General features: G+C 40.8%; 1 protein-coding gene and 1 long non-coding RNA gene across 4 annotated transcripts in view; one reads left to right on the top strand and one right to left on the bottom strand.

The window, feature by feature from the left end:
* The window catches only part of KATNAL2 (katanin catalytic subunit A1 like 2), a 91124-nt gene that overhangs the window by 60164 nt on the left and 3310 nt on the right, over nt 1-27650 (top strand). For all 3 annotated transcript variants that reach the window (XM_023207596.1, XM_031934497.1, XM_031934498.1), the window contains 2 exons: nt 3446-3537; nt 5525-5635. In XM_023207596.1, the coding sequence (XP_023063364.1) occupies nt 3446-3537; nt 5525-5635 (203 nt within the window). The remainder of the gene's footprint in view (nt 1-3445; nt 3538-5524; nt 5636-27650) is intronic.
* Nucleotides 7803-27650, bottom strand: part of LOC111539685 — a 21950-nt gene continuing 2102 nt past the window's right edge. The window contains exons 3-5 of the long non-coding RNA XR_002730750.1: nt 25903-25999; nt 19783-19959; nt 7803-7992 (exon numbers count right to left, since the gene is read on the bottom strand). This is a non-coding gene — a long non-coding RNA (uncharacterized LOC111539685). The remainder of the gene's footprint in view (nt 7993-19782; nt 19960-25902; nt 26000-27650) is intronic.

Raw genomic sequence — 27650 nt, 5'->3', positions numbered from 1 at the left:
AACAAATACATTTAAAAAAAAGGAGTGAGGAAACAATTCCTCTGCCAATTCCTTCCTTCCTGCCTGCCTTTCTCTCTTTCTCTCTCTCTCTTTCTTTCTCTCTTTCTCTCTTTTTTTCTTTCTTTCTTTCTCTCTCTCTCCCTATCTTTCTTTCTTTCTAGTCTTGCTCGGTCGCTCAGACTGGAGTGCAGTGGTGCATTCTTGGCTAACTGCAACCTCCATCTCCTGGGTTCAAGCGATTCTCCTACCTCAGCCTCCCGAGTAGCTGGGACTACAGGCATCCCCACCACGCCTGGCTTTTTTGTATTTTTAGTAGAGACAGGGTTTCACCATATTAGCGAGGCTGGTCTCAAACTCCTGACCTTGTGATCTGCCCATCTCGGCCTCCCAAAGTGCTGGGATTACAGGCGTGACCACCACGCTCGGCCTCTTCCTTTCTTTTACTATGTATTTTAAAAGTAACTAGACTTAAAAAAAAAAAGAGTATAACAGGATATACAGACTCCTGAGCCCTCTCCCCAGAGGCAACTACTATTAACAGTTGCTGGAGCAGCCCTGCAGAACATTTATCTATTATCTACATTAACATCAACAACTGTTTCTTTTGGGTGTTCTGTTTTGTTTTGAGGCAGGGTCTTGCTCTGTCACCCAGGCACCAAAGCCAAAGTGCAGTGAGACTATCAGAGCTGACTGCAGCCTCGACCTCCTGGGCTCAAGTAATCTTCCCACCTCAGCCTCCCCAGTAGCTGAGACTATAGGTGCACACCACCAAGCCCAGCTAATTTTTGTATTTTTTGTAGAAACCAGGTTTCACCATGTTTCCCAGGCTCCTCTTGAACTCTTGGGCTCAAGCAATCCTCCCACCTCGGGCTCCCAAAATGCTGGGATTACAGGCATAAGCCATCATACCTAGCTTCTCCCTGCCTTTCTAAATACAAGTAGGAACATACTCTATATTTCCTTTTGTACCTGGTTTTTCCCCAACTTAATATATATAACTTGGATATTGTTCCACACTATTATAGATAAAGCATGTTTTTTTATGTCTATGTGGTAGTTCGTTGCATAAATGTACCAAAACGTATTTAACCAGTCTTTTCTTGATGGGCCTTTAGGTTGTTTCTAGTCTCTTGCTGTTGTGAACAAAGCTAGAGTGGGCAGTCTTACATGTACACATGTTTTTGCCTATATAGCGTAGGACAATTTCTATGAAGTAGAATCACCAAGTCAAAGGGAACAGACATCACCGACTGCCAGATTGCTTTTGCCAAGAGGGTTGTACCCGCTTAGAGTCCCATCAATGCTTCCTGAGTGCATTTGCTTCTCCACACCCTGACCAACACACCAATATCTTTTACAAAATAAACATTTGTCAATCTAATAGTAAAAAGTAATAGTGTATTTCAGTGATTAAACGTGCATTTCAATATTTCAGTGCTTGAATGTGTATTTCTTTGATTCTGAATGAACTTGAACAACTTTTGAAAGTTTTAGAAAATATTTATATCTTTTTGTGACATGCATTTTTATTTTGGATATTTTAAAAAATAATGCAAGAAGAAACAGATAACCTCTGCTAACCTTGAAGGAGCTCATCTCATTTCCTTTCAGAAATTACATCATTTTCTCTTTATTTTTCGAGCTTTTGGGAAGATCCTCAGCTGGACAATCTTGGTCATGCTGTCAGGCTCCTTACTGTGAAGCTTTCAAAGAAAGCAAACCGTTCAGGACCTTCCCCTAAAGCAGAGAAGCTTTTTCTACCATTTGTTTCTCTTTCTATTCCAATTAAAGAGTTATTTATAGGGAACCATTGGGTTATGTTCCTCCCTCCCCTACTAATGTTCATGCCTTTTAGGAGCTGATCGCTACTGAATAGTTGAGTGGTCTCTTAGCAAATGCATACATCTGTTGATGCTTACATCTTTCAATGCACCGCCCCCGAGTTGTGTGATTTAACTTCCTCCAGGTTCCTCTGAAAATTTTAGACTAATGCTTCCAGAAACACTTACCCATGATTCTGTATATTCCCTGCAAGTGGAATGAGCAATGCAGTGAGCAGTATGAATGCCTAGATTCCAGGCGTGGTTCTCCTTCCAACTGGGTGTGTGGTCTAGCAGAGGCTCTTGGTCTCTTCTGCCTTTAGTGAGCACCTTAAAAACATGTGTGGGTTTTATATTCTAATATTTCATTTCTCATTGGGTAGATTGCCACTGTTGTAGTCACCCTTAATATCAGGTGTATTTGGGCTTCTTTGTGTGTGTGTGACAAGGACAGAAAGTTATTTGCCCTGAATTAGTGGTCTCCATTGTATCTGGAAGGCATTGTGATGAATGCCCCAGCATTGCCATTGTTCTCTCAGTTCATTAAACTCAGTCAATTGTTCTAATAAAACAGGATTCTGTAACAGGGAGATGCTGGTGCATGCGCTTGAATGTACCCATGAGCAGTGGGGAAGGTGAGGTATTTCTCGTTCGGTGACGGAGACCTGTAAGGGATGAGCTGCTGCTGCTCGTGAAAACTACAACCTGACTTTTTCAGAACCCTTTCCCTCTGAGTCTGTGATGGTTTGCTAGTGCTAAGTGACATGGAGAATAAATCCCCCATGCCTATTAAAGAATTTCTATTCTTTTCTAAATCTCCACTGTTTTTTCCCATCAACCGGTGAAGGATTGTATATGATGCTCAAGAGATCAGTTTCAGGGTTAAAAAAAAAAAGGTTTAGGTTGTTATATTCTATTCATCACCACCACATCTCCCTTTAGAGCTCTTTATTTTGTTTTTATATATCTGTTCTTTTGCTGGTTGCTTTCCTGTTCTTGTTCAGTCTATAATATTTTATTTTATTCTCAAATAGAACATCGTATTCAGTCGAGAATCGCCTTCTAGTACCTGAACCTACCAAACAGCCTTGTTGAGGTAGTGTGGGAAGGCTGTGGAGTAATTTGGGGAACACGAAGGGACTAAATTTGTCAGCCTTGTTACCCATGACAGGAACCCAATCCTTGAAATATTTTCTTCTGAGAATAACCTCCCATTGTTCCCAAAGATTAAGGGAAGAATTATCAAATGATTATACATGTTCCAAGGCTCTTGTGTCCACATGGAACATACTATTAGCAGGGTGTTTCAGGGGTTAACTAGCCGACTGCAAGCTTGGGAACCAAATTTCATCTGAAGCTCTCATATTTATGATTAGTAACCCTGGAGTAACCACCTACCCTCTGCCTCTAATTTTATCAAGTTATAAATGGAAATAATTGGACCGTCCAACCCCACGGGGTGGAGGTAGGGAGAAATAATTGTAATGATTATAAAGTTATTGTGAAATAACAGAGTGCAGCATAAATGCTTATTATTACAGTCATTCTAAGTTTTTACTCTCTGGGAGCATCTGAGGACTTTAAGTCTATGAGCTTGAACACTTGCTTGCTTTTCCCCCATCCAGGTGTTATTTGAACTTGCCCGTTACCACGCCCCATCCACGATCTTCCTGGACGAGCTGGAGTCGGTGATGAGTCAGAGAGGCACAGCTCCTGGGTAACAGACAGGGTTGGGGTTTTTGTTGTTATTGTTGTTGCTTTTTTTTTTTTTTTGTCATCGCTTCTCCCCTCTTGTAAGTGTGTTTGATGGTCAGAAGCCCATCGACATTTACTAGCAGAATAAGCCTATTAATAAGCCCACAAATTTTCTGCAGACACATGGAAAGGTCTTTAAATTAGATCCTGTTAACTGAATAGCTGATTTAAGTAGTTTTTATAACCGGAGGAAATGCCATCCTCCCTTCCCCCGTTCCCCACAGAGTGGTTTTCAGGCCTGAAGATCCTCTAGCCCCAGGATCCCAGGCTGCCATATCAGTCCTGCTGGCTGAAAATAGCCACTGTGATAGCCTCCTCTGGAGCCAGAGGGGCTGCCCCTGGGGAATGAGGCTTGCCCACTGAGCCACTGTGCAGGGCCACGTCTGTACTTCACTCCCGAGAGGCAGTCCTCGACGGTGTGTGAAGCCTGGGAAAACACCACTTCTCTGTGTCATCAGGTTATGGCTCAGCAGGGCTGACTTTAAATATGTCACATATATTATCTCTAAAGATTGAGTGTCACCGAATGTCCTCAGCAGGAAGGAACACTTCTCAGACTGTAATAAGCCTTCTGTTTGTGCTTCCAAAAGCCTGCATAGTGTTGTGCTTTTTGTTTATTCGTTTTTAAGATCAGCTTTCTGTCTTGATCAGAGGTATTTTCCACTGAAGCTTTTTACTAAATCTGGCACCCCTGGCTTGAAAAAACAGATCTCTGGGAAATCTCAACACAGCTGCATTTATTAATGACCTTTAATGGTCTATCATCAAGGCAGAAGTAATAGTAATAAAACGCAATTAATTAGCTTGTTGGAAGTATAAGTAGAATATAATTTAGGAAATTTTACTCATTGGAAGCCATTTACCTGGCAGGGAAAAGCAACCATAAAGATGTACCCAAGTAATCTACGGGATTCATGTAATTGATTGCAACAGGACATTTTCCATGGCTTAACTGGAGCTGGTGCTTGTCAGCCCTAGGCTGGAGCACTCTGCTTTCTATACTAGGCCTGACAGGAGCAGGCAACTGCACAGGCACCCAGATGGGAATGCACCTGCTGACCCTCATAGTCACTCTGCAAAGACCAGGTCTCCCTATGCACTTGTTGTTACATGTGCTTTGTCGATCTCTATCCCCGGTTTCCCACAGCCTTCTTCAGGCTAATGTGAAAACTCTTCATCTGTGTGTGCTCCAGGTTCTGCCCCGAATTTCCATTTCCTTGTCTGGGATCAAAGACTCTAAAATTAGAGTCTTCAAAGGATCAGGAAATAAGGATGGGTGCTCTGAAGACTTCTTTGATCGTATTATGTTAAAGGAATTATAGTTATGGGCGAATGATAAACATATAGCACATATATGGGCAAATGCTAATTATATATTCTGCTTATAATATACAATAAACTATATACACACACACACACATATATATATACCGAGAGAGGGTCTTCTCTCTTAGGAAAAGGTAGTTGAGTATTAAGGGGCATAGATACTAAAAAAACTTATACCTAGCCAGGCAGGGGTCTTGCGCCTGAGGCCCCAGCTACTCAGGAGGCTGAGGGTGTGAAAGTACTTTCCTGTGTGCGATGTAAGTGAAAGGGATTAGTCTCAATTATGTCATTTTTAAAGAGGTAAATAATGCTGCAGGTAGACACAATTGGGCTGCATTTAATCTACCAATGGGACTGTGGACCCTTCAGTTATTTTCTCCAGCTCACTGCCTGCCTTTGGTTTTCTTTCAAATACCATCATTATATTCATTTACTTGCTTTCTATCATGCTCTATGTGAAAATAATAGCAAATTGCTCATTTTCTCTAATTCTAGTATGAATGGCTCCACTGGCCATCAGAACAGAAACTGTTCTACAGTCACAGGGACATTGCTGTGAATGCTGCTCTTGTCATGAGGGCAAAGGCTCTGACACGGGAGAATCATGTCTTCTCTCTCTGTAGGGGAGAACATGAAGGAAGCTTGCGGATGAAGACAGAGTTACTGGTGCAGATGGATGGGCTGGCACGCTCAGAAGATCTTGTGTTTGTCTTAGCAGCTTCTAACCTGCCGTGGTAAGAGACCAAGAGAGTACATTTTGAATACATTTTCAGGAGTCACTAAGTACAAATAAAAATTTTATGTTGACCACTCCAGGCAAAGCCGTGTTGTTTGGCTGCAGCCCTGGAAGATTAATGTGAAGGCTTTAGTGTTCAGGTCCCCAATCCTTGCTGTCTGTACCATGAAAGATCTGCCTTAACAGAGGGAACACAGGCCAGGGCAACCACTAACAATATTTAAAATGGACATTTCGAGATTAAAGTCAAATTACATAGTATGTTTAAATTAAGTAGGACTTTGGCATAGAACTACAAAATGCTTAAAATCTCCAGGACTCAAATAATATGTTTGAATTTTATAGTATTAAAATTAAGCTTTTTTAAGTTAGGAGGAAAAATCTTCTCTTTAATGCTGCAGAGTAAATAGAAAGGTAAATAATCTCTAGTGGAAAATATAATCTATTCTCAGAGTCTTATTTAAACCATGTCCCAGAGTGGTTTAAGAACAATTCTAGATGTGGAATTGGGAAATAAGAGATGTTGATTAGGGAAAAACAATATCTACTTGGAGAATATATTTAAAAAATAACTATAAGCCCTTTATAGTTCTGAGAACGTTTTCACATACATTATTTCTTTCAAACTTCAGGCGAAGCAGGAGATAGATAAAGGGAATGCTGTTCTTCCCATTCTCAGAGGGGCACCAAGGTCAAGAGAGGGCAATCCACCAACATCAACAACTCTTGTAGCCCAGCTGGGACTTGTGACCTCATTCCCCTCACACCCATCTCTTGCTCTACATTCAAAGATGAAAAGAGAAAGTCTTCTGTAGTGCATACTAATTATCTGGGACTCCCAAACCAGAAGTCATTGAAAAAAAAATCATAACGTTCATTTGTAATCTGTTATTTTAAATATACTCATAATTTAAACCTGGCTCCACCTCCCCTTGAATCTAGAATACTTTCTCTACTTGCTCAGGTGATCAGCATTTTACAACTTAAAGATATAGGAGCTATATACAATAATGTCAAAGTGGAGTCCAAAGAGAGAACCGTCATTGAAATGTGATCATGGAAACTTTTAGGGAAGGAATCTTCTTTTCTTCATTGGTTTAAAACAAGGTTGATCATAACCACTGGGGGTGAATATTAGAGTCAGCTGGGGAGGGAGAAAAACTGTAAGTCTTTAGGCATGAATGTGAGAAGGTCTGTGCCCTGGGGAGACCTACATATTTTCTGGAAGAATAGAGGACCTTCTACCCCAGTGAATACCTAGGAATTTGTTGAGAAAGTTATTGTGCTGCTTCAATTTTCCTAAGCCCAAATAAAATGCTTCACAGAGGTCAAAAAACCAGAAACAAAGCAAAAAAAACAAATAAAAACTGAATAAACTTAGAAGGGCTTTTCCAAAAATTTGCTTCTCAATGTGTCAGTTGGCAAATACACATGTGCTTTTGAGCTTATGTTCCTTATATCATCGATTGCATCATTACGATGTGCCTTAAAACCAGTATGTTCTAACTCATATATCCTGAGCATTGTTAGGATTTAAAAAAATGTTTTATTATAAAAAATTCCAAAAAAACACCAAGGAAAGGAAAAAAGCAGAATGAACCCACCATCTCCCCATTTTAATAACTAACACCATCTTGCTCAATTTATTTCATCTATTCCAGCACCACCCCCTGCCACTTCTTTGCTGCAATATCTTAAATCATATTCAACTATAATGTTATTTCTCAAATGTACATGTCGAAGAAAAATCAGGACTTTTTTTTTTACATTACTACAAAGTCATTATCACCCTAACATAATTAACAGTGATTCTTTACTCTTTATATTCAGATTTCCCAATTTGTTTCAAAACTCTCTTTACCATTGACTTACTGAACTGGTATCCAAACAAGGTTTGCACTGTGTAACTGGTCATTCCCTTAAGTTTCTTTTAATCTAGAACAGACTGCCTTTTTTTCTTTTTCTTTTTCTTTTTGAGATGGAGTCTTGCTCTGTCATCCAGGCTGGAGTGCAATGGCGTGATCTCGGCTCACTGCAACCTCTGCCTCCCGGGTTCAAGCCATTCTCCTGCCTCAGCCTCCCAGGTAGCTGGGACTACAGGCACCCACCACCACGCCCAGCTAATTGTTTTGTATTTTTAGTAGAGATGGGGTTTCACCATGCTGGCCAGGCTAGTCTCGAACTTCTGACCTCAAATCAGAACATCCACCCGCCTCAGTCTCTTTTTTTTTTTTTCCTTTCTTTTCCTCCACTTGCCATTGACTTATTGCCTGCCAGAGGGATTGTCTTGCAGGATGTCCACACTTTCTGGATTAGGCTCGTTGTATCCTCATGGTAGTGGGGTTGTTCTTACTCCTGTAATTAGACTAAAGGTTAGATTATTTATATTCAGGGTCAATAGAATTTTTTGGCAAACATACTTCATAGGTGATGCTGTGCACATCACGTTGCATTATACCTAGACGTATGTGATGTCTTGTTGCTCTACTTTAGTGATGCTAAGATTGATCGCTGGGTTCAGGTGTGTCAGCCTGGTTCCTTGCCTGTACAGCTCCCATCAATGGTGTTAGCATCCATTGATGACCTCTGCCTGAATCAGTTATTTCACCAGGCGTACGAGTCTATCATTTCTTCTGATCAACAGCTGGAAGTATTCTTGATTACAGAACTTTCTCTCTTCCAGTAAGGTTATTTGGTAACCCTGAAATGTAGTTCATACTAGAAAAGCAGGATTTTTTCTCTTTTTTAGTTGTGGGTTGATGCCACAGCGACCTTCAGTGGCGACCAATGAGTCAGCCATCAGCTTCTTTCTCTCTTTCACTACAAGCTCATGACTTGTTTGGTACAACCCCATTAGTTTTGTTTTTTTCCCCCTAAAATTTTATTGAGATATAACTCACATACCACCCAATTCACCCATTTAGAGTATACGATTCAATGGTTTTGAGTATATTTAGGGTTGTGCAACTACCACCACAATCCATTTTAGAACATTTTTCTTTACCCCAAAAAGAAACCCTGTACTTGTTAGCAACCATCCCATTTCCCCTATGCCCACCTCAGCATTAGGCAATCACTGATCTGTTTTATATTCTTGTAGATTTGCCTGTTCTTATACCTATGAGTAGTATTATTGGGTCATATGGCCACTCTACGTTTGATTATTTGAGGAACAGCCCAACTGTTTTCCAAAGATGTTGCACCATTTCACATGAAGCAAATTCACATTTCACAAGCAAAGGATGAGGGTTCCGATTTCTCCACAACCTTGTCAACACTTGTTATTATATGTCTCTTTTATTGTAGCCATCTGAGTGGATGAGAAATGGTTTTGATTTGCATTTCTCTGAGACAGATGATACTGTGCATCTTTTCATGTCCTTATTGGCCAGTTGCATATCTTCTTGGGAGAACTGTCTGTTCATTTTTTTTTTTTTTTGAGACGGAGTCTCGCTTTGTCACCCAGGCTGGAGTGTAGTGGCCGGATCTCAGCTCACTGCAAGCTCCGCCTCCGGGGTTTACGCCATTCTCCTGCCTCAGCCTCCCGAGTAAGCTGGGACTACAGGCGCCTGCCACCTCATCCGGCTAGTTTTTTGTATTTTTTAGTAGAGACGGGGTTTCACCATGTTAGCCAGGATGGTCTCGATTTCCTGACCTCGTGATCCGCCCATCTCGGCCTCCCAAAGTGCTGGGATTACAGGCTTGAGCCACTGCACCCGGCCCCGAGAACTGTCTTTTCAAATCCTTTGTTCACTTAAAAATTTTTCGTTTTATTATTGAGTTATAAGACTTTTAAAATATATTCCAGATACATGCCCTCTATTGGATATATGATTTGTAAATAATTTCTCCCATTCTGTAGCCCTTCCTTCCTCCTTCCCTCCTTCTCTCCTTCCCTCCTTCCTTCCTTCCTTCCTTCCTCTTCTTTCTTTTCCTCCTTCCCTCCATCACTTTATCCCTCCCTCTTCCTCTCTATCCATCACTTTCTTCCTCTCTTCCTTCCTTTCTGAACTTTTTTATTCCTTTTTTTTCTCTCTGCCTTGCTAAACTTCCCATGTGTGTCCCATTTCCCAAGCCTGGGACCTTTCAGAAGACCCTGTAATTGGTTATTCGACAGTGGCACTGTCTAATAGAAATATAATAGAAATGTATTGTGAGGCACATGCATACTTTTAGGTTTTCTAGTAGCTACATTTTTTTAAAAAAGTAAAAAGAAATAGGTGAAATTAATATTAATAACATGTTTTACTTAACACAGTATTTTCAAAACATTATTTTAATATCAGTATAAAAATTACTGTGATATTGTAGTTTCTTTTTTCATACTAAATTGGAGAAATCCAGCATATATTTTACACTTACATCACACCTCAGTTTGGAATAACTGAGTTTCAATACCCAAAAGCCACATGTGGCTGGTGCTACCATATGAGAGAGTACTGATCCAGAGACTCATTTGTCTCCCTCATGCTGCTGTGGCAGAAATGGACAATTGCCTCCCAACATTTATTTCACCCTTGGAATTTAAGAATAGAACTTCAACTTGGGGGTTCTGTTCCTTAGTCTTCTCCTACTGTTAGGCGTGGTCAAGGCCAAGTTTCTTTCTTATTTGTGCAGGATGACTCAGGTCCATTTTGTACATTTTGCTTCTGGAATCAGCCATTTATTCGTGAAGCCCTGGTGCCTTTAGTGGTAAATGATATTAATATTCAGAGATCACAGTCTCACAATTAGGCCTTTTGATACAGAGCTAGGAAATACATATCCTTAACAAGAGGCAAATAATGAGTTCATGTTAGTATTTCCCATTCAAATTTAGGATTAATATATTTGATTTTATATTTGTATCTTTTCTCTAATTGTGAAAATCTCAGTTTTTAGCATTAATATAATTAATATTCACTTTATCCCAATATGTACAAATACTGCATATGTGTATATATCAGAATTTCTCAGTAATAGCACCAATACTATCTTGACAGTGACATTCTGACATAGAAAACGGTACTGACCTGGCCTAACTACGATGAAAGAGCTAATGTGGGATTTCGCAACCTCAGAGCTACTGACGTTTTCAGGCCAGATAATTCTTTGCGGTGGGACTGTCCTGTGCATTGATGATGTTTAGCAGCATCTCTGGCCCCCTATCCACTAGATGCCAGGAGCATCTCCTCCCCAGCAGTTGTGACAACCAAAATATGTCTTTAGACATTGCCATATGTTTCCTTGTAGGCAAAATCACCCCCAATTGAGGACCACTGGACTCATCTAAGGATTTGATAAACATCACATAGAGACAAGCTGACACATATTCCACAGCTAAACTCACAAGGTTTTTTTAAAAAAAAAAAAAAAAAAAAAAAAAACATAAAATAACTGAACTTGGTTTTCTTACACAAAGCATAGCTTATTACATAAATTTTTCTTTGTCTTGATTTTATCTTAACAAAATATCTTGCCAATCTTTCCAAATAAGTACATAAAGTTCTTCCTTGCTCTCTTTATAGCTGCGCAGGACTCCATTTTGTGTATATAATAATTTATCCCACTAGCCACCTAATGATAGGCATTTGGGTTAATCCTACTCTTTTGCTATTAAAAAGAATGCTGCAGTGAGCAGCAGTGTGGAGACCACACTTTGTGTATTTGCTAGTGTATCTTTGGGGCAGGTTCCTTGAAATAGATTTTGCTGGGTCAAAGGGCTAATGTGCATGAAAGTATGGTAGAGCCTGCCAAGTTCCCCCGCAGAAGTTGTACCACTTTGTATTCCCACTAGTGTCCTGCTTTCATTACTTAACATGACAGTAAGAACTTTCCAATGTCATTAAATCATCCTTGAAAGTTGGATTTTGTAATGGCTGGCCAAAATTCTCACACACGAATATACCATCATTTCGTTAATGATTCCTTCCATGTTGCACATACATGATGATCTCAAACTTTCTCTGTTAGAAATAACACTGAAATGAATTTCCTCGCAAAAAAATCTTTGACTAAACTTCTGGTTGTTTCCTTAGAACAGATTTCCGGAAGTCAGGTTACTGTAGCAGAGGGTTTAGACGTTTCTTAAGCCCCGTGTGACGTACTGCTGAAGTCCTTCTATGAGAAAATAGTGTATTTTTTAGCAAGAATGTTGGGACAGATCTTTTTCTTGGCTTCAGGGTCTTAGATGAGGGAATAGACTTATCTGATTTAAGCAGTCTGTCCTTCTAGGGGAAATAACTAAATCATACCAAGTGATGTAAAGACCCAGTCTTAAAATCCCCAAAGAAATTCCTTACAGTTAGTGGCAGTTCTCATCTATTGCATCTTCTGGGGCACTAGGCTATTCTTTACTGCTGGTTAACTTACCACCATTTTCTCTAGACACATCGATTCTGTCTCAAAGGGGCAATCATTTTCTCCCTTCCCAGCAGTGACAGGTGTGCAGCCTTTGTTTATTCAGCGCTTCTCCTCCAAACAGCACCTTCCCTAGTCTAGTCACAGAGAAGACCAGAAGAAAGAACAGCTCATGTGTGTCAATTGATGTATAAACAAGTAAGAAGAGGAATAACAAATGCTGCAGCTTTAATATTACCACTTAAAGTAATAGCCATGTAAGAAATGTAGTAAACACAGTTAGGACTAATTTGATGTGCCTTGATTGTTGAGTATTCACAAACTCAAGCCTAAGAGTCAGGAAACAAAATACTAAACAGGCACATTAAGGCAAATGTCATCTTTAAATGCCTATATAACTCTCTGGGAGTTTGTACAAATAAGGTGTGAAGACTGAATGTATGAAGCATGCTGAAACTCATGTTTTCCTTGTTTGTAAAAGGGCTATAAATTCCAGCAACTCTCTTAAAAATCAAATACCTGGTATACCAAAATCTGGATTTAAAAATCCCTAACATTTAGAAGAAAACTTAAGATCTAAGAGATGATTGCATTTGGAATAAAATGGTCCTGATTCACTTGCAGGGAAAATCACCAAGGAAAAGAGGTGTCAGTCAGCAGTGGCTCACCTGTGCCATCGCCTGGTGACTTCAACTTATTTTTTCAGCCAAATTTGAAACCCGCCGGGGCAATTGCTAACAGGGATGTCTTTCTGTTATCTATGTTAACCTACTTCTTCCCACATGAAGCCTCTCCTGCTGCTGCGACATTGCTATAGCAATGCATGCATGTGATTGGAGGGATCAGGAGATGTAACCTTTGTTCTTTCCATAGTAACCACATTCATTTCTGGGCTTCAGGGAGAAGCTGTCCTCCCTGCCTTCTAGCCTTGATTGTGCCTTGACTAGATCAACATTTTCCCAAAAGCAGTCTGCCACAGGTCAGCAAGCATTGTACAAAAAATGAGATCTAGTGGCCTGGTATGTTCAGGAGATGGCAAGTTAAAGATAGTTCAACTGGTTTCCCCCGGCAGCATTGCTCAATGTCTTTAAAATACGATTGTGGGCCAGGTGCAGTGGCTCATGCCTGTAATCCCAGCACTTTGGGAAGCTGAGGTAGGCAGATCACTTGAGGTCAGGTGTTCAAGACCTGCCTGGCCAACATGATGAAACCCCACCTCTACTAAAAATACAAAAATTACCCAGGCGTGGTGGCATGTGCTTGTAGTCCCAGCTACTCAGGAGGCTGAAGCAGGAGAATGGCTTGAACCCAGGAGGTGGAGGTTGCAGTGAGTTTAGATTCCACCACTGCACTCCAGCCTGGGCAACAAAGCAAGACTCTGTCTCAAAACAAAAACAAAAACAAAAACAAACAAACAAACAAATACCATTGTGGCTCCGCCTCTGGGCTTTTGCACTCACACTTAGACCTGAGTCCACAATCTGGAATGCAGCGGCACCCCCACTACCATCCCGCTCCCCTTCAGATACCTGCAGGGCTCTGTCGGTCACCTTCAGGTGTCTGCTCTGATGCCATCCACTCAGCATCCTATTTAGAATTGCAGCCCCGGCCCCAGCTCCCTATGCTGCGTTCTTGCTTTGTGTTTCCTCCTGTGCTATCACCAGCAGTGATACTAATTTGGAATTAATGGCACTTAAGCTTTACAGCCCCTTGATTTCCTGGGACTCTTCCTTGGCTCATGGAGAGTCCCCAGCAATGTCCCCATGGTCCTTTGTTTTTGTAAAATGTGTGAAATAGTACTTTTATTGCTGGAAACGCTTTTGCAAAAATTATATAACAGTGAGAAGATTATGGCAGTGAAAGAGATCTGATCTAACCTCCATCTTGCCTTTAATCATTCCTGGGCTCAAGCCAAGCTAACTTTGGGAGACGTTTCATTTATAGTTTCAATGATCATAACCCTTTTTGAAAACTATATGGCCTTCCTAAAGCTAATGGAAGACCACCAGGTTAGGAGGATGAGAGAAGTCTGAAGTCGGTTAAGTTGTTACCAGCCATTATTCTGGAGGTCACAAAATCTGCAACTTCCCCAGTTACTCCTGCAGATAACATCACTATTGTAGAACCTAACTAAGGTTGGCCTTTAGAGGTGTCTTTTAAAGCTTTTGCATTTCTGATGACGCATGGCTCCACCTGAACCCACCAACCAGTCCTGTGGCCACCCCCAGAAGAGGACCACTTTCCATACTCCCATTCACTTGCCCACCAAACTATCCTTGGAAAAGCCTAGCCTCCAAAATTTGGGGGAGATTGATTTGAGTAATGACTCCATTTCCCATGTGGCATGGCCAGGCTTGTGTTTATTCAACTCTTTTTGTATTGCAAAACATAAATAAATAAATAAATAAATAAATAAATAAATAAATAAATAAATACATAAATACATAAATAAATACATAAATAATACTATTTGCAGGCTTGGCACGGTGGCTCATGCTTGTAATCCCAGTGTTTTGTGAGACTGAGGCAGGAGGATTGCTTGAGGCCAGCATGGACAACATAGCAAGAACTTGTTTCTACAATAAAAATTGTTAAAAAATCAGTCAGGCGTCGTTGTGTATGCCTGTAGTCCCAGCTACTCAAGAGGCTGAGGCAGGAGAATTGCTTGAGCCCAGAAGTTTGAGGCTGAAGTGATCTATGATCACGCCACTGCACTCCAGCCTGGGCAACAGAGCTGCAACACCCTGTCTCTTAAAAAAACAAACAAACAAAAAAGCATGCTATTGTGCTTTGTGACTCCTATGAAAGATAAGATAAAGCAGTACTTTCCACACTTATCTGATCGCACTCCTTTCCTCAAGGAGCATCTCATAAGAGCAGTGTTCCATGTGAAAACCTTTTGGAAGACATTAGTTTATATTACCTCATCCTGATCTGATGAATGCATTTTTCATTGCAATTGCATTCAGTCCTGCCTGTAGGTTTTTTTTGTTTTTTGTTCCCGGATTCAAGCAATTATCTTCCTCAGCCTCCCAAGTAGCTGGGATTATAGGTGCCATCATCATGCCCAGCTAATTTTTTGTATTTTTAGTAAAGGCAGGGTTTCACCATCTTGGCCAGGCTGGTCTTGAACTCCTGACCTCGTGATCCACCCGCCTTGGCCTCCCAAAGTGCTGGGATTACAGGCGTGAGCCACTGCGCCCGGCCTGTTTTTCATCTTTAATAGTATTTTTGTGCCTACTAGTGGTCAAATCATTTTGCTTGGAATTACTTATGTATAAAACTTCACTATCCCACGCAATAATATCAAGCCCATGATCTTCCATGTGTGTTTTACGGGTGAAACCCATATGACCAGGAAAGAAGTACACTGTGCGGGATTTGGTAGGTCTAGTGGGGCAGGCACATGATGACTAGCAGGAGGTTACTAAGCCTTGCTCTTGCTTCATTCACACCTTACTGTTTGTTTGATCTCATCAGACAAAAACAACTTTCTACCTGGTTATTCTGGCATTACCTTTTCTTCTTAACAGGGTGTAGGATGACATGTGAATCATACATTTCAAACCAAATTTAAAGCATTATAAAATTATTATAACCATTTTATAGAAAATCTGAGAACTAGAAAAAAATACTTCTGATTTCACCACTATGACTCAAGTATTACCATCTTTGTATCTACCCTTCTGGGGAAAATGGTTTAGTTATTTATCATCTTTTGCTTCCATATCCTTCTCTAGTAACTTTTTTTGTTCCCAAGAGAAAAACAGTTTTTACTCTTTTGGTTGTTTAGAAAAGTAATACTTGTTTATTATAAAAATCATAATTTATATGCTTTATTATTGTTTGAAAGCGAATAGTCTTCACAATAGCAAAGACATGGAATCAACCTAAATGCCCATCAATGATAGACTGGATAAAGAAAATGTGGTACATATACACCATGGAATACTATGCAGCCATAAAAAGAACGAGATCATGTCTTTTGCGGGAACATGGATGAAACCGAAGGCCATCATCCATAGCAAACTAACACAGGAACAGAAAACTAAATACATAAATACCTTATGTTCTCACTTGTAAGTGAGAGCTAAATGATGAGAACTCATGGACATAAGGAGGGGAACAACAGACACTGAGGCCTACCTGAGGGTGGAGGGTGGGAGGTGGGAGAGGAGCAGAAAATAATAGCTATTGGGTACTGGGCTTTGTACCTGAGTGATGAAATAATCTGTACAACAAACCTCCGTGACATAAGTTTACCCATATAACAAACCTGTACATGTACCCCGAACCTAAAATAAAAGTTTAAAAAAGTGAATAGTCCCCTGTAACTATACCCTGGAAAATGATGTAAGTCTCTCCAGACTCTTACGTGTGTGTGTGTAGAACACATACACGGAGCAACAAAAATGTGTTGTCCTGTCATACATTTCAAGTCATATTTGTTCCATGGCCTGTTTTCTTTCCTTCATTTAATCTATTCTGGACAACTTTGAAAATCTGCCTAATCCCACATAAAACTCCATTGTATGTGTGTACCATAATTTATTTGACTTTTCTTTTTCTCGAGTATTTTTAATCTGGTACCAGCCTGTTGAACCATACCTTTTCCCACTACCATGACTCAGTGCCCTGCTGGGTCCCATGGACACTCTAAGGTTGGGGGGGCAGTTATTCCTCCAGTGTTTAGCTGGAGCAGGGCAGGTATTATCAAAAAGCTTTTCTGTTCTGGTAGACCACCTCTCCTCAGTCCTTTGGCTAGTGAGAACAGGCTTGTCGTAGGGTGTTTGAATCTGTGTATGTTAGCAGTTCTGAATTGCAGGCTTCTCCTGCATTCTATTGGGGTATATGGGAAGTAAAGAGAAAACCCAGAGAACTCACTGCCACGCCATTCCTCAAGTCCCAGGGCCCCTAGCTAGCCAGTCCTCATCTTTCCACCATTCAAGGTCTCTCCATGTTTATTTATTGTATTATATCCGGGGATTTTTAGTTGTAAGACGGTGAACTAGAGAAGAATGGGCTACTTCGTCTTGGCCAAAGGGAAAGTCTTGTTCATATTTTTGTTCATAAACATAATTTATTTTGCACTCTGTCAGTGGAGTCTATTTCTGTTGTTAGTTTTTTTTCTGCCAGCTCTCATTTATGATGGTTTATTATGTGTTTTGTAATTTTATATTAATTAATTTGTTCATTCATTTTTGAGAGGGGGTCTCATTCATTGTTGAGAGGCCGTCTAACTCTAGGCTGGAGTGCAGTGACACAGTCTCAGCTCACTGCAACCTCTGCCTCCAAGGCTCAAGCCATCCTCCCACCTCAGGGACCACCGACGTGCACCACCACGCCCGGCTAGTGTTTTGTAACTTTAGATTGTGAGCTTACATTAATGAAGTGCTCTCTGTGGGATTCTTGCATGGGTTCCTCCGGAGAATGTTTGTTTTACTGTGTCAGTCTTTATGCCACTTTTAGCTAATTTCTCTGTTCAGAATTTTTTGGACCATGCCAATAAGAGGAGATCTGTGGTCCTAACTTACCAGTGAACACTTTCTGCCACCCCAAAGTGCAAGGCAGACAAATTTCCCTAGTGTCTTTCATTGCTAGTGGGGAGATTTCCTAATCAACCCTTTCACAGTAGGCATGCACCCTTCAGCAATACTGAGTCTTTATGTGGTGGGCCTTGACACCACCTCCCATCTTGAATGGGTCCAGGACCTTCTATGCCATTCCACATGTAGCCTTTAAAACTCAAACCTTCATAACCAAGAGACAAACACCCCTAATCGGCCATAGCTTCAATTGCCCAGCTTTCATTTTCAGCTTCCTCTTTATTTTTGGCCCTTGAGAATTTTGGCCCTGTCTCCTTGAGGGCTCAATTGTGCATTCAAGAGGTATTTCCTATAATTAATTGAACTTTTTAAGGGACTGTATAACAAGAGAAGCTAGTTTATCTTTTTGCTGGAAACAGAGCCAGCCTTCCCATTTTTTTCCTCTCAATTTTGGTAATATATTTTCTGGCAAGAGTAATTGAGGAATATATCTTCTTTGTTGATATTGTAGCAATTAGAAGTAATTTTCATTCTTCATTATAAAGAAATGATGCTCTCAACCCAAACATCAGTAGGACATAAACTGAACTGATAGCTGCAGAGTCTCCTGCAGGATCCTCCAGCCTCATGCTTCTGAACTCACTGCTCAGAATGAGAAGTGGGGTCTCTGGAGTCCACATCTGTCAGCTGATTTTCAAAAGTACTGCCTAGCCATGTGGGTTCCATGAATCATCCCCTAAACTCATTGTTTCCATTATTTTCACTAAATATTAAAATATAGCATCTTATTTCCATTGCCCAAGTTGATGCAGCTTTTCTCTATTGATTAGAACTAATGATGATTATAAAATGCTAAAATTTTCAACAAAGCAGATTCACCTTCATAAATAATTCCTGGATGTTAAGGAAGCAGGCCATTTAACATGAAGTCAGTAGCCCTGCACCTAAAGGTTACTCATGTGTCCAAGTAGTATTTCTTTTTAAAAAATATCTATTTATTCTGAGACTAGGTTATAAGACTGGCTAATTTTTGTATTTTTGGTAGAGCTGGGTTTTCACCATGTTGCCAAGGCTAGTCTCAAACTCCTGGACTCAAGTGATTCACTTGCCTCAGCCTCCCAAAGTGCTGGGATTACAGGCATGAGCCACCATGCCCAGCTGAAGTAGTATTTCTTTCTTTCTTTTCTTTTCTTTTTTTTTTTTTTGAGACAGAGTATCATTCTGTCTCCCAGGTTGGAGTACAGTGGCACGATCTTGGCTCACTGCAACTTTCGCCTTCCAGGTTCAAGCAATTTTCCTGCCTCAGCCTCCTGAGTAGCTGGGATTACAGTTGCCCACTACCATGCCTGGCTCAGTTTTGTATTATTAGTAGAGACAAGGTTTCACCATGTTAGCTAGGCTGGTGTCAAACTCCTGACCTCAGGTGATCTGCCCACCTCAGCCTCCCAAAGTGCTGGGATTACAGGCATGGGTCACCGTGCCCAGCCAGAAATATTATTTCTTGAGCACCTGTTGGGTATTTATTCTGCATGATGGAGGGAGGGGGAATCCACGTCATATGGCCCATAATCTTTGGCCTCTGGAAACTGGCAGTCTGACTGAACAATCAATGGGATAAAAAATAAATAACTATGAGATGGAGATACAGCCAGCACTGTGTAACTGGTACAGACAATAATAAGTAGAATAAAAATATATGAGGGAAAGAGGCAATTTCTGATGACATATGGTTTTAAAAGCCTTTATGAGGTAGAGAGTACTTGATCTGGGTCTATAAACATGACTCAACTTTTGATAGACAAAGTGAAAATTCCACATAAGGAAAATGGCCTGAGTAGAAACTCAGAACCAGGATGGCAAAAAGTAGATTCTGAGAATGGCAAGCAGACCAGTTTGGCCCAAGTGGGAATTGTAGGCTGGGGACAGCTGATGCTGGGCTCACTGTGGAAGACAAAGTACCCTTCAATGCTTAGTCATTGGTTCCCTGTTATCAACCACAGAATGTTAATAAACATTAATTTCCAGAGTTGTCCTGACCACTCACTTCATGGTGTTACATAGACATACTGCAAATACTTCACTTTTAAAACTGAAGGTTGGTTTCTCTTATCATGCTGATAATTTAAACTTAATACATTTTAACTAGTGAAGGAATAAACTAGAATTATGGTGCTTCCACATTCTGTAAAATTTGGAATGATCTCTGTCCCTGGAACCCTGGTTTAACAGAGGAGACAGGACAAGGGACTTAGGTAGGTACCTGAGGGTTGGCACAGGTGCTCAGGTGATCGGGCGCAAGGCCTTGGAGCTCGATGTAAATCATGGAAGTGGCCAGTGGGTGCTGCACCTTTTATCCAGCAGTGGGCCTGGGTCCAGTGGACCAGACTCTGAGGTCTGTGAGTTTTCACTGCACTTCACACTTGCTGGTGGTTTTGACCTTTGAGGTGATAGAAGTACCAGAAAAACAAAAGAAAGGAGACATTAAAACAGAGTAACTCGGTTCAAAATTCAAAGTGCAGGAGCTAAGGGGAGTGCTTTCTGGTTGCCACAGGTTATATTTTTTTATATAAATATACTGGCATAAAGAATGATTCCTGGGTACATTCCATTTGTCCTTCATTTCCTCCCTTGTATGATTATATGATTATTGATGTCATGAAAAGTACATTCATCAGGCCTGGCTGTCACAGAGTTGCACTTATTTTGCGCCCACAAGCAGTTTTGAGGTAAATCTCTTGCTTTAAGGCATTAGCTGATCAATACAGACATTTGTAGTGAGGGATTGTTTTCCACACCATCTACATGACTCCATTTTCCTAGGGCATTCTGAAGCGTTCTGGACTTCCTTTAGACAGGAAGTCACTCTGGATGGGATGGGGACAGCAGGAAGGAGCCCCTATGAAAGAATCTTTCTTCTTTAGCAGCTTGTCTTTTAGAAGCGAGCAGATCCAAAGTAAAGGCCTTCGAAGAAAATATAGCAACTACTCATCACCCCGGGCTCTGCCATTTGTAGGGGCTTATTTTCTCTTCCCTTGGGGTTTTCGGTCTGATATCACCTCTTATTTTGTCTTTGAAATTCACAGGATCAATGATCCCACAGGCCATGGCCCAATCCTCCATATTACTGCCTTTAGTTACATATAAGGAAGAAGATGTCTTGTTTGTTTCTGTATATTGGAGGCATAGCAGTGACAATACACATGGCAGGCGGTAAATACTGCTGAACAGCACTGAATTCCTAAGGTATAAATGTAATGATTTAGCTTCCCTGTTAAAAGATCTCCTGGCCGAGTGCAGTGGATCACGCCTGTAATCCCAGCACGTTGGGAGGCTGAGGTGGGCGGATCATCTGAGGTCTGGAGTTTGAGACCAGCCTGGCCAACATGGCAAAATCCCGTTTCTACTAAAAATACAAAAAATTAGCCCAGCATGGTGGCACATGCCTGTAATCCCAGCTACTCAGGAGGCCGAGGTGGGAGAATTGCTTGAATCTGGGAGGTAGAGGTTGCAGTGAGCCGAGATCATGCCATTGCACTCCAGGCTGGGTGACAGAGTGAGACTCCATCTCAAAAAAAAAAAAAAAAAAAATCTCCCTTTTCTCCTTTTTTCTTTTCTCCCTCATCACTTCACCTTTTTCTCCCATAATTCAGTCACAACTCTGTTAACTGTCTAGATGGACACTTGATACATTGAGACATGCCAGGCATTCTATGAGTTTCATCTCCTTGGAGAGAAGGCTGGTAAGATCCTTCTTATCAGCTCCAGGCTGACCTGCTTGTCCTGCACCCAGTTTATAGAGGAAACCCTGGGATTCCCCATCGTCCTCCTGGAGGGTCCTTCGCTCTCTGCATCACAACCTCTGTTTCTTGAATCCCTTATAGTCCTTTGGTTTGGTTTACTCTCCTCCTTTGGAGAGAATCCTCCAACATTTTCCTGATAAAGGGTACATAAGAGGTAATTATTTTTTAGGCCTTGCATGTTGAAAATATCTTTATTCTATCCCCCAACTTAATTGATGTCTTCATCAACAGATAGGTTTCTATGCTAGAAATTATTTCTCATCTGAATTCTGAAGGCAGTGTTCTATTTTCTTTTAATGTCCCACATTGCTGTTGAGAAGTCTTATTGATCCATTGTACATAATCTGTCTTTTTCTCTCTGGAGGCTTTCATGATCCTTTCTTTGTTCTCCACGTTCTGAAATTTCACCACGATCTTACTTGGGAGTCCACTAGCAGTTAATTGAGGCATAGGTTCAGGGATTCACTGAGTTAAACCCTCACAGGGTTGTGAGAATTAAATGAATTAATGTCTGTAAAATGCTTGAGACATTGCCTGCCACTTAGTTAAGTACTAGATAAGCATTTGCTTTTATTAATATTTCACATACAAGAAATTATTTCCTAGAATCCGGAAAGTTTTCTTGAATTATTTCTTTCATATTTTCCCTTCTGTTTTCTCTGCATCCCCCTTTTGTTTTTTTTGATCTCCTATTGTCTGTTGGCTCTCTTGTAATAATGTTCTCATTTAAAAAACCATCTCTCATTTTGAATTTCTTTGTGTGTGTGTGTGTATTTATGTGTGTGTTTGTGTGTGTGTGTGTGTCTTTTTTTTTTTTTTTTTTAATTGAGACAGGGCCTGGCTCTGCCACCAAGGTTGGAGTGCAGTGGCATGACCACAGCTCCCTGCAGCCTCAACTTCTTGGGGTCAAGTGATCCTCCCACCTCACAAGTAGCTGGGACTACAGGCATATGCCTGGCTAATTTTTTGGAGAGATGGGATCTCACTGTGTTGCCCAGGCTGGTCGAATTCCTGGGCTCAAGTGATCCTCCCACCTTGGCCTCCCAACGTGTTGGAATTACACGCATGGGCCATCATGCCTGGCCTTGTGTGTCTTTCTTGTCCTACTCTGTGAGAGATTTCTCCAGCTTTATCTTCTCAACTTTCCATTGTGTTAATTTCTTCTATCATATTTTGTATTCTCAAGTTACTGCATTTTGTTGTTTTTCTCGGAATGTTCTTTTTAAATGGCATCCTTTCTGCTGTAGTCTAAATGTGTTCCTCAAAATTCATGTGTTGGAAACTTAATCCCCAATGCAACAGGGTCGGGTGGTATAGAGTCCTATAGGAAGTGTTTAGGTCACCAGGGCTCCACCATCATGAGCAGAATAATGCCATTGTAAAAAGGCACAATGGAGGCAGTTTGGTCTCTTTTTTGCCTTCCACTTGCCATCATGTGAAGACAAATTGTTTCCCCCTGTTGAGGATGCGCCATCTTGGAAGCAGAGACCAAGCTCTCACCAGACACCAAACCTGCTGGTGCCTGGATCTTGGTCTCCCACCCTCCAAAATGACAAATTATGAAACTTCTGTTCTTTATAAATTACCTAGTTTCAGGTATTTTGTTATAGCAGTTCAAAATGGACTAAGACACTCTTCTTGTTTCATGGCAATATTTTCTTACATCTCTCTGAGAATACTAACTTTTGAAGTTTCGTTTCCCTGAAGAATTCTGTTTTCTCCAAGATTCTTTTAATTTTTCCCCATTTATTTGTGTTGGGTTCTGTCTTCAAGTTAGAAGAGTTCCACAGATGTAGGTCTTCTTGGCTGCCTAATGTTTATGAGAGGGGCACATTAACAAAACCCACAGGAAGCTCTGTGCACATGGGAAAGGCTTGCCAACTGTGGGCTCCATGTACTGAGATTTGACTGGGTTATTGTGTTGGGGAACTCCCAATATCAGTATCCTTAGGGTCTTTCTCTTTGGCTGGTCAGATTGCCAAGTGATGATTTTTGCAATCTCCTGCCTAGAGGGCAAAAGTTTGGCTGCTAATAGTCTAGGGATAGTCAGTATCTCCTTGTTTCAATACAGTACACTGTTTTCAACTGAGCCTGGGGTTTCCCAGCTTGGAGACCCTCCATTTTACCCTCTGCCAAGGTATGGGAGAGGCAGTTCCACTACTATTGGAGGGGGAGAAAATCTGTGATCTAACTTTTTTTATATACAAATTGGCAATCAAACCCCCTATTTTCAACCCACCCTCACCCTCACCTCTAAAGGTAGAAGATACTGCCAAATCTCTTGGGGTTTCTGTGACTCAGATTATTTGTTGACATCCTTTACTGCTGATTTAGAAAGCAGCTTCTCAGTTCTACTGTTTCTTTTCCTCATCATTATGCTTCCCAGCTTTCATATCTTTGCTTCAATCAGTTCTCCAATTCTGTTTGCTTTTGTGGGTTTATGCCATTCAAAAACTCTTTCAGTGGTGTTTAGGAGGAGGAAGCAGAAGTGATTCTGTTTATCCCCAAATTTAAGTGCAGTCTTAGTTAAAGTTCATCAACAATGAAGTGTAATATGGTTTGGCTGGTCCCCACCCAAAATTCATCTTCAATTATAATCCTCATAATCCCCACCTGTCAAGGGTGGAACCAGGTGGAGATAATTGAATCATGGGGGCGGTTTCCCTCATGCTGTTGTCATGAGATCTCACTGCACCTTGATGGTTTTGTAAGTGCTCACTCTGTTCTGCCACCCTGTAAAGAAGATGTCTGCTTCTCTCCTTTGCCTTCCACCATGATTGTCAGTTTCTTGAGGCCTCTCCAGTCATGTGGAACTGTGAGTCAATTAAACCCCATTCCTTTATAAATTACCCAGTCCCAAATATTTCTTCATAGCATTGTGAGAATGGACTAATACAGTGTTTTTATTTCAACCTTAGTAGCACAGACAGCCTTCTGTTGGAACATCCTTGGGTATGAAGGATAACATATTTTTGTGGCTTATATGCAGGGGTGATATTAAAAATATTAAACAACTGGTGTGGTGTGGGTGCTTACCAAACAAGAAAAACAGCATCATTCTTGCTGCCTGCTGGCTGCATATTATTGCTGAGTATGAACAAGGAAGAAACCATCTGAAGCAAAGATGAGCACATCCTCAATTGGAGTGGTAGGCAAAGTTCTGCTGTGAAGTGCGGTTTTTTCTTTTCCTTGACCCTGTGCCTTGAATATAAATGTGCCTTGAGAGGGGGAATGATTGTGCAAGGGAAGAGGTGGCTGAGTCTCTGATGTGAGATGTATGTCAACAGGGTGGGACTGATAGAAGAACAAAGCAAATGCAAAAAAGAAATAGGTCATTTTTACTGTCAGTAAGGCACCCCTGGACTATGGATTCTCAGCTCAGGGTTAGACAAACAATAGGAGAGGCAAAGACACGCTCCTTAAAGAAATCTGGTTGCTGTGATTTAGGATTCAGATATGCTCCCTGGAAGTATGTTTTCAATTTAAAAGGAAATATTGTAACATAGATTCAGAATGAGAATAAGAAAAAATGGGAAGACAGTTTAGAAATTCTCAGTGTTTTTATGAATAAGAAATACCTGGTGATGTTTTTATTGTTACTCTTTTAAAAAATATTTAAAATTTTATTTTATTTTTTAAAAAGTTATTTCTGTCACTCAGGCTGGAGTGCAGTAGTGTGATCTCAGCTCACTACAGCCTCGGCTTCCTGGGCTCAGGTGACTCTCCTACCTCAGCCTCCCAAGTAGCTGAGACTACAGGCGTGTATCACTACACCCAGCTAATTTCATTTATATTGTGCAGAGATGGGGTCTCACTATGTTGCCCAGCATAGTCAGCGAATCTTCTACCTCAGCTTCCCCAAGGGCTGGGATTACAGTCATTAGCCAACACACCCAGCTCGTTGTTACTCTTTATCAATGGTTAGGCTAACGCTAACATACAGGAATTTCCTTATTTCTATCCTAGAAAATCAAATAAACAGTTCACAGACACACACTCAAGATGATCTTATTGATAACAGGAATGGTAATTTAGAGTAACCAAATAGTCTCAGCTGATGAGGGAAAGCTCTGCTTTACATAATAGTGCTATGTGATTTCATAATAACTCCAAATAATGTATTTGGAATGAAAAATCCAGACCGGCATGGTGGCTTAGCACTTTGGGAGGCTGAGGCGGGTGGACTGAGCTCAGTAGTTCAAGACCAGCCTGGCTAACATGGTGAAACTACGTCCAAAAAATACAAAAATTAGCCGGGCTCGCATCTGTAGTCCCAGCTACTTGGGGGGCTGAGACAGAAGGATCGCTGGAGTCCAGGAGGTGGAGGATGCAGTGAGCTGAGAGGGTACCACTGCACTCCAGCCTGGGCGACAGACAAAGACCCTGGCTTAAAAAAAAAAAAAAAAAAAAAAACTAACTGTGTGTGTGTATGTGGGTGTGTGTTTAATCAGCATTTGCAGCCTCTAGTGAAATAGCTGATTCACACAAAGATCATCAATAGATGCTAAAACCATTAGTTGAAAGGGTATAAGGAATTGGGCATTCCTATAGTGTCAAAGTATTGTACACAGAATACTTACTTGCTGAGAAAAGATGTTTTTCTTTACAATGGAGAGTTCCATGGCCACCAGAAAATCAAACACCACACTGACAGTGAGACACACAGATGTGCGGATCCTGATGAATATGAAAACACAACATCATCTATGTAATATGCTTGCCAAAACATATTTACCCTAAATCTCATTAAGCTTTTAGAACTAACTTCCCTCTTAGAGACAGGGAATAGAGGAATCAGTTTCATGATATCACAAGAAAAGCATCAGACAAATTCAGAATGTGGGACATTCTCCAGCTGGCCCTGTTTTTTCAAAAAGGGTCTAGGGCAAGCAGGCTGACCTAGATTAAAAGAGATTTAAGAGACATAACCATACATAATGCATATTTCTTCACTGGATTTTTGTCAGAAAATGATGGAAGATATTTTGGGGATGGTTGGAGAATTTTTTTTAACTTTTATTTAAGCTCAGGGGTACATGTGCAGGTTTGTTGTATAGGTGAACTTGTGTCATGGGGGTTTGTTGTACAGATTATTTCATCACTCAGGTATTAAGCCTAGTACCCATTAGTTGTTTTTCCTGATCCTCTCCCTCCTCCCACCCTCCACCCTGATTGGAGAAATCTGAATATGGACTGAGCATTAGACATATTACAGAATCAGTTTTGCCAGGTGTCATAGTGATATTGTGGCTATGTAAGCAAATGCCTTTCTTTGGAAATGCATGCTAAAATATTTAGGGATGAGGTGTCATGATATAAATTACTTTGAAATAATTTAGCAAGAATAGGTAGATAAAGAGATATGAAGCAGATATGGCAGAATACTGGTGTCGAATCAAGATGGTATGTATATGGATGTTCAGTTGTTTTATTCTACTTTTATATTAGTTTGAAAGCCATTGCACTCCAGCCTGGCGACAGAGCGAGACTCCGTCTCAAAAAATAATAATAATAAAAATAAAAAAAGAAGTGTATTAGTCCATTTTCATGCTGCTGGTGAAGACATACCTAAGACTGGGAAGAAAAAAATTAATTGGACTTACAGTTTCACATGGATGGGGAGGCTCAGAATCATGGCAGGGGGCAAAAGGCACTTCTTACATGGTGGCAGCAAGAAAAAATGAGGAAGATGCAAACAGCGGAAACCCCTGATAAAACCATCAGATCTCGTGAGACTTACACTACCATGAGAAGAGCATGCATGGGGGAAATTGCCCCCATGATTCAAATTATCTCCCACTGGGTCCCTCCCACAACATGTGGGAACTATGCGATTACAATTTAAGATGAGATTTGGGTGGGGACACAGAGCCAAACCATATCAAGAAGTTTAAGGATATGGCCTGCAGATGCAAAATCACATAAACTTGGCCTGACAGTTTGGGGAGTAGTAAAAATGAGTGTCTGAAAGGGCCGTATTTGCATTGGGCACCCAGGAAGGGCCACTGCTGCTAAGTTCACCAATATAATGAAGTGAGAGGGTCATTCACTCCAGAAGGACTGAGAATTTTGGAAGAATTAATGTACTTAGAGTGCCCAAGTTATTGTCAGCAATAATTTACTTACTGGCAAGATCGGATTGAATAATTCATGTTACAACTGCAATGAGAATACTCATGATTGCTGGTTGTTAGTTGGTTTTTGTACTCCAAATTAAGTCACCTAAAATTACTTCCTTTTCATTAGGAGTTCTGAAGATGTGTTCTTTTTCTGTTCTTTTCCCTTCCTTCCTTCCTTCCTTCCTTCCTTCCTTCCTTCCTTCCTTCCT

The sequence above is a fragment of the Piliocolobus tephrosceles genome, chromosome 18 (assembly GCF_002776525.5).
Source record: "Piliocolobus tephrosceles isolate RC106 chromosome 18, ASM277652v3, whole genome shotgun sequence".
In the NCBI taxonomy this organism is placed as follows: domain Eukaryota; kingdom Metazoa; phylum Chordata; class Mammalia; order Primates; family Cercopithecidae; genus Piliocolobus; species Piliocolobus tephrosceles.
Note: the sequence above shows the minus strand (reverse complement) of the source record. Positions and strands in the feature narration are given on the sequence as shown.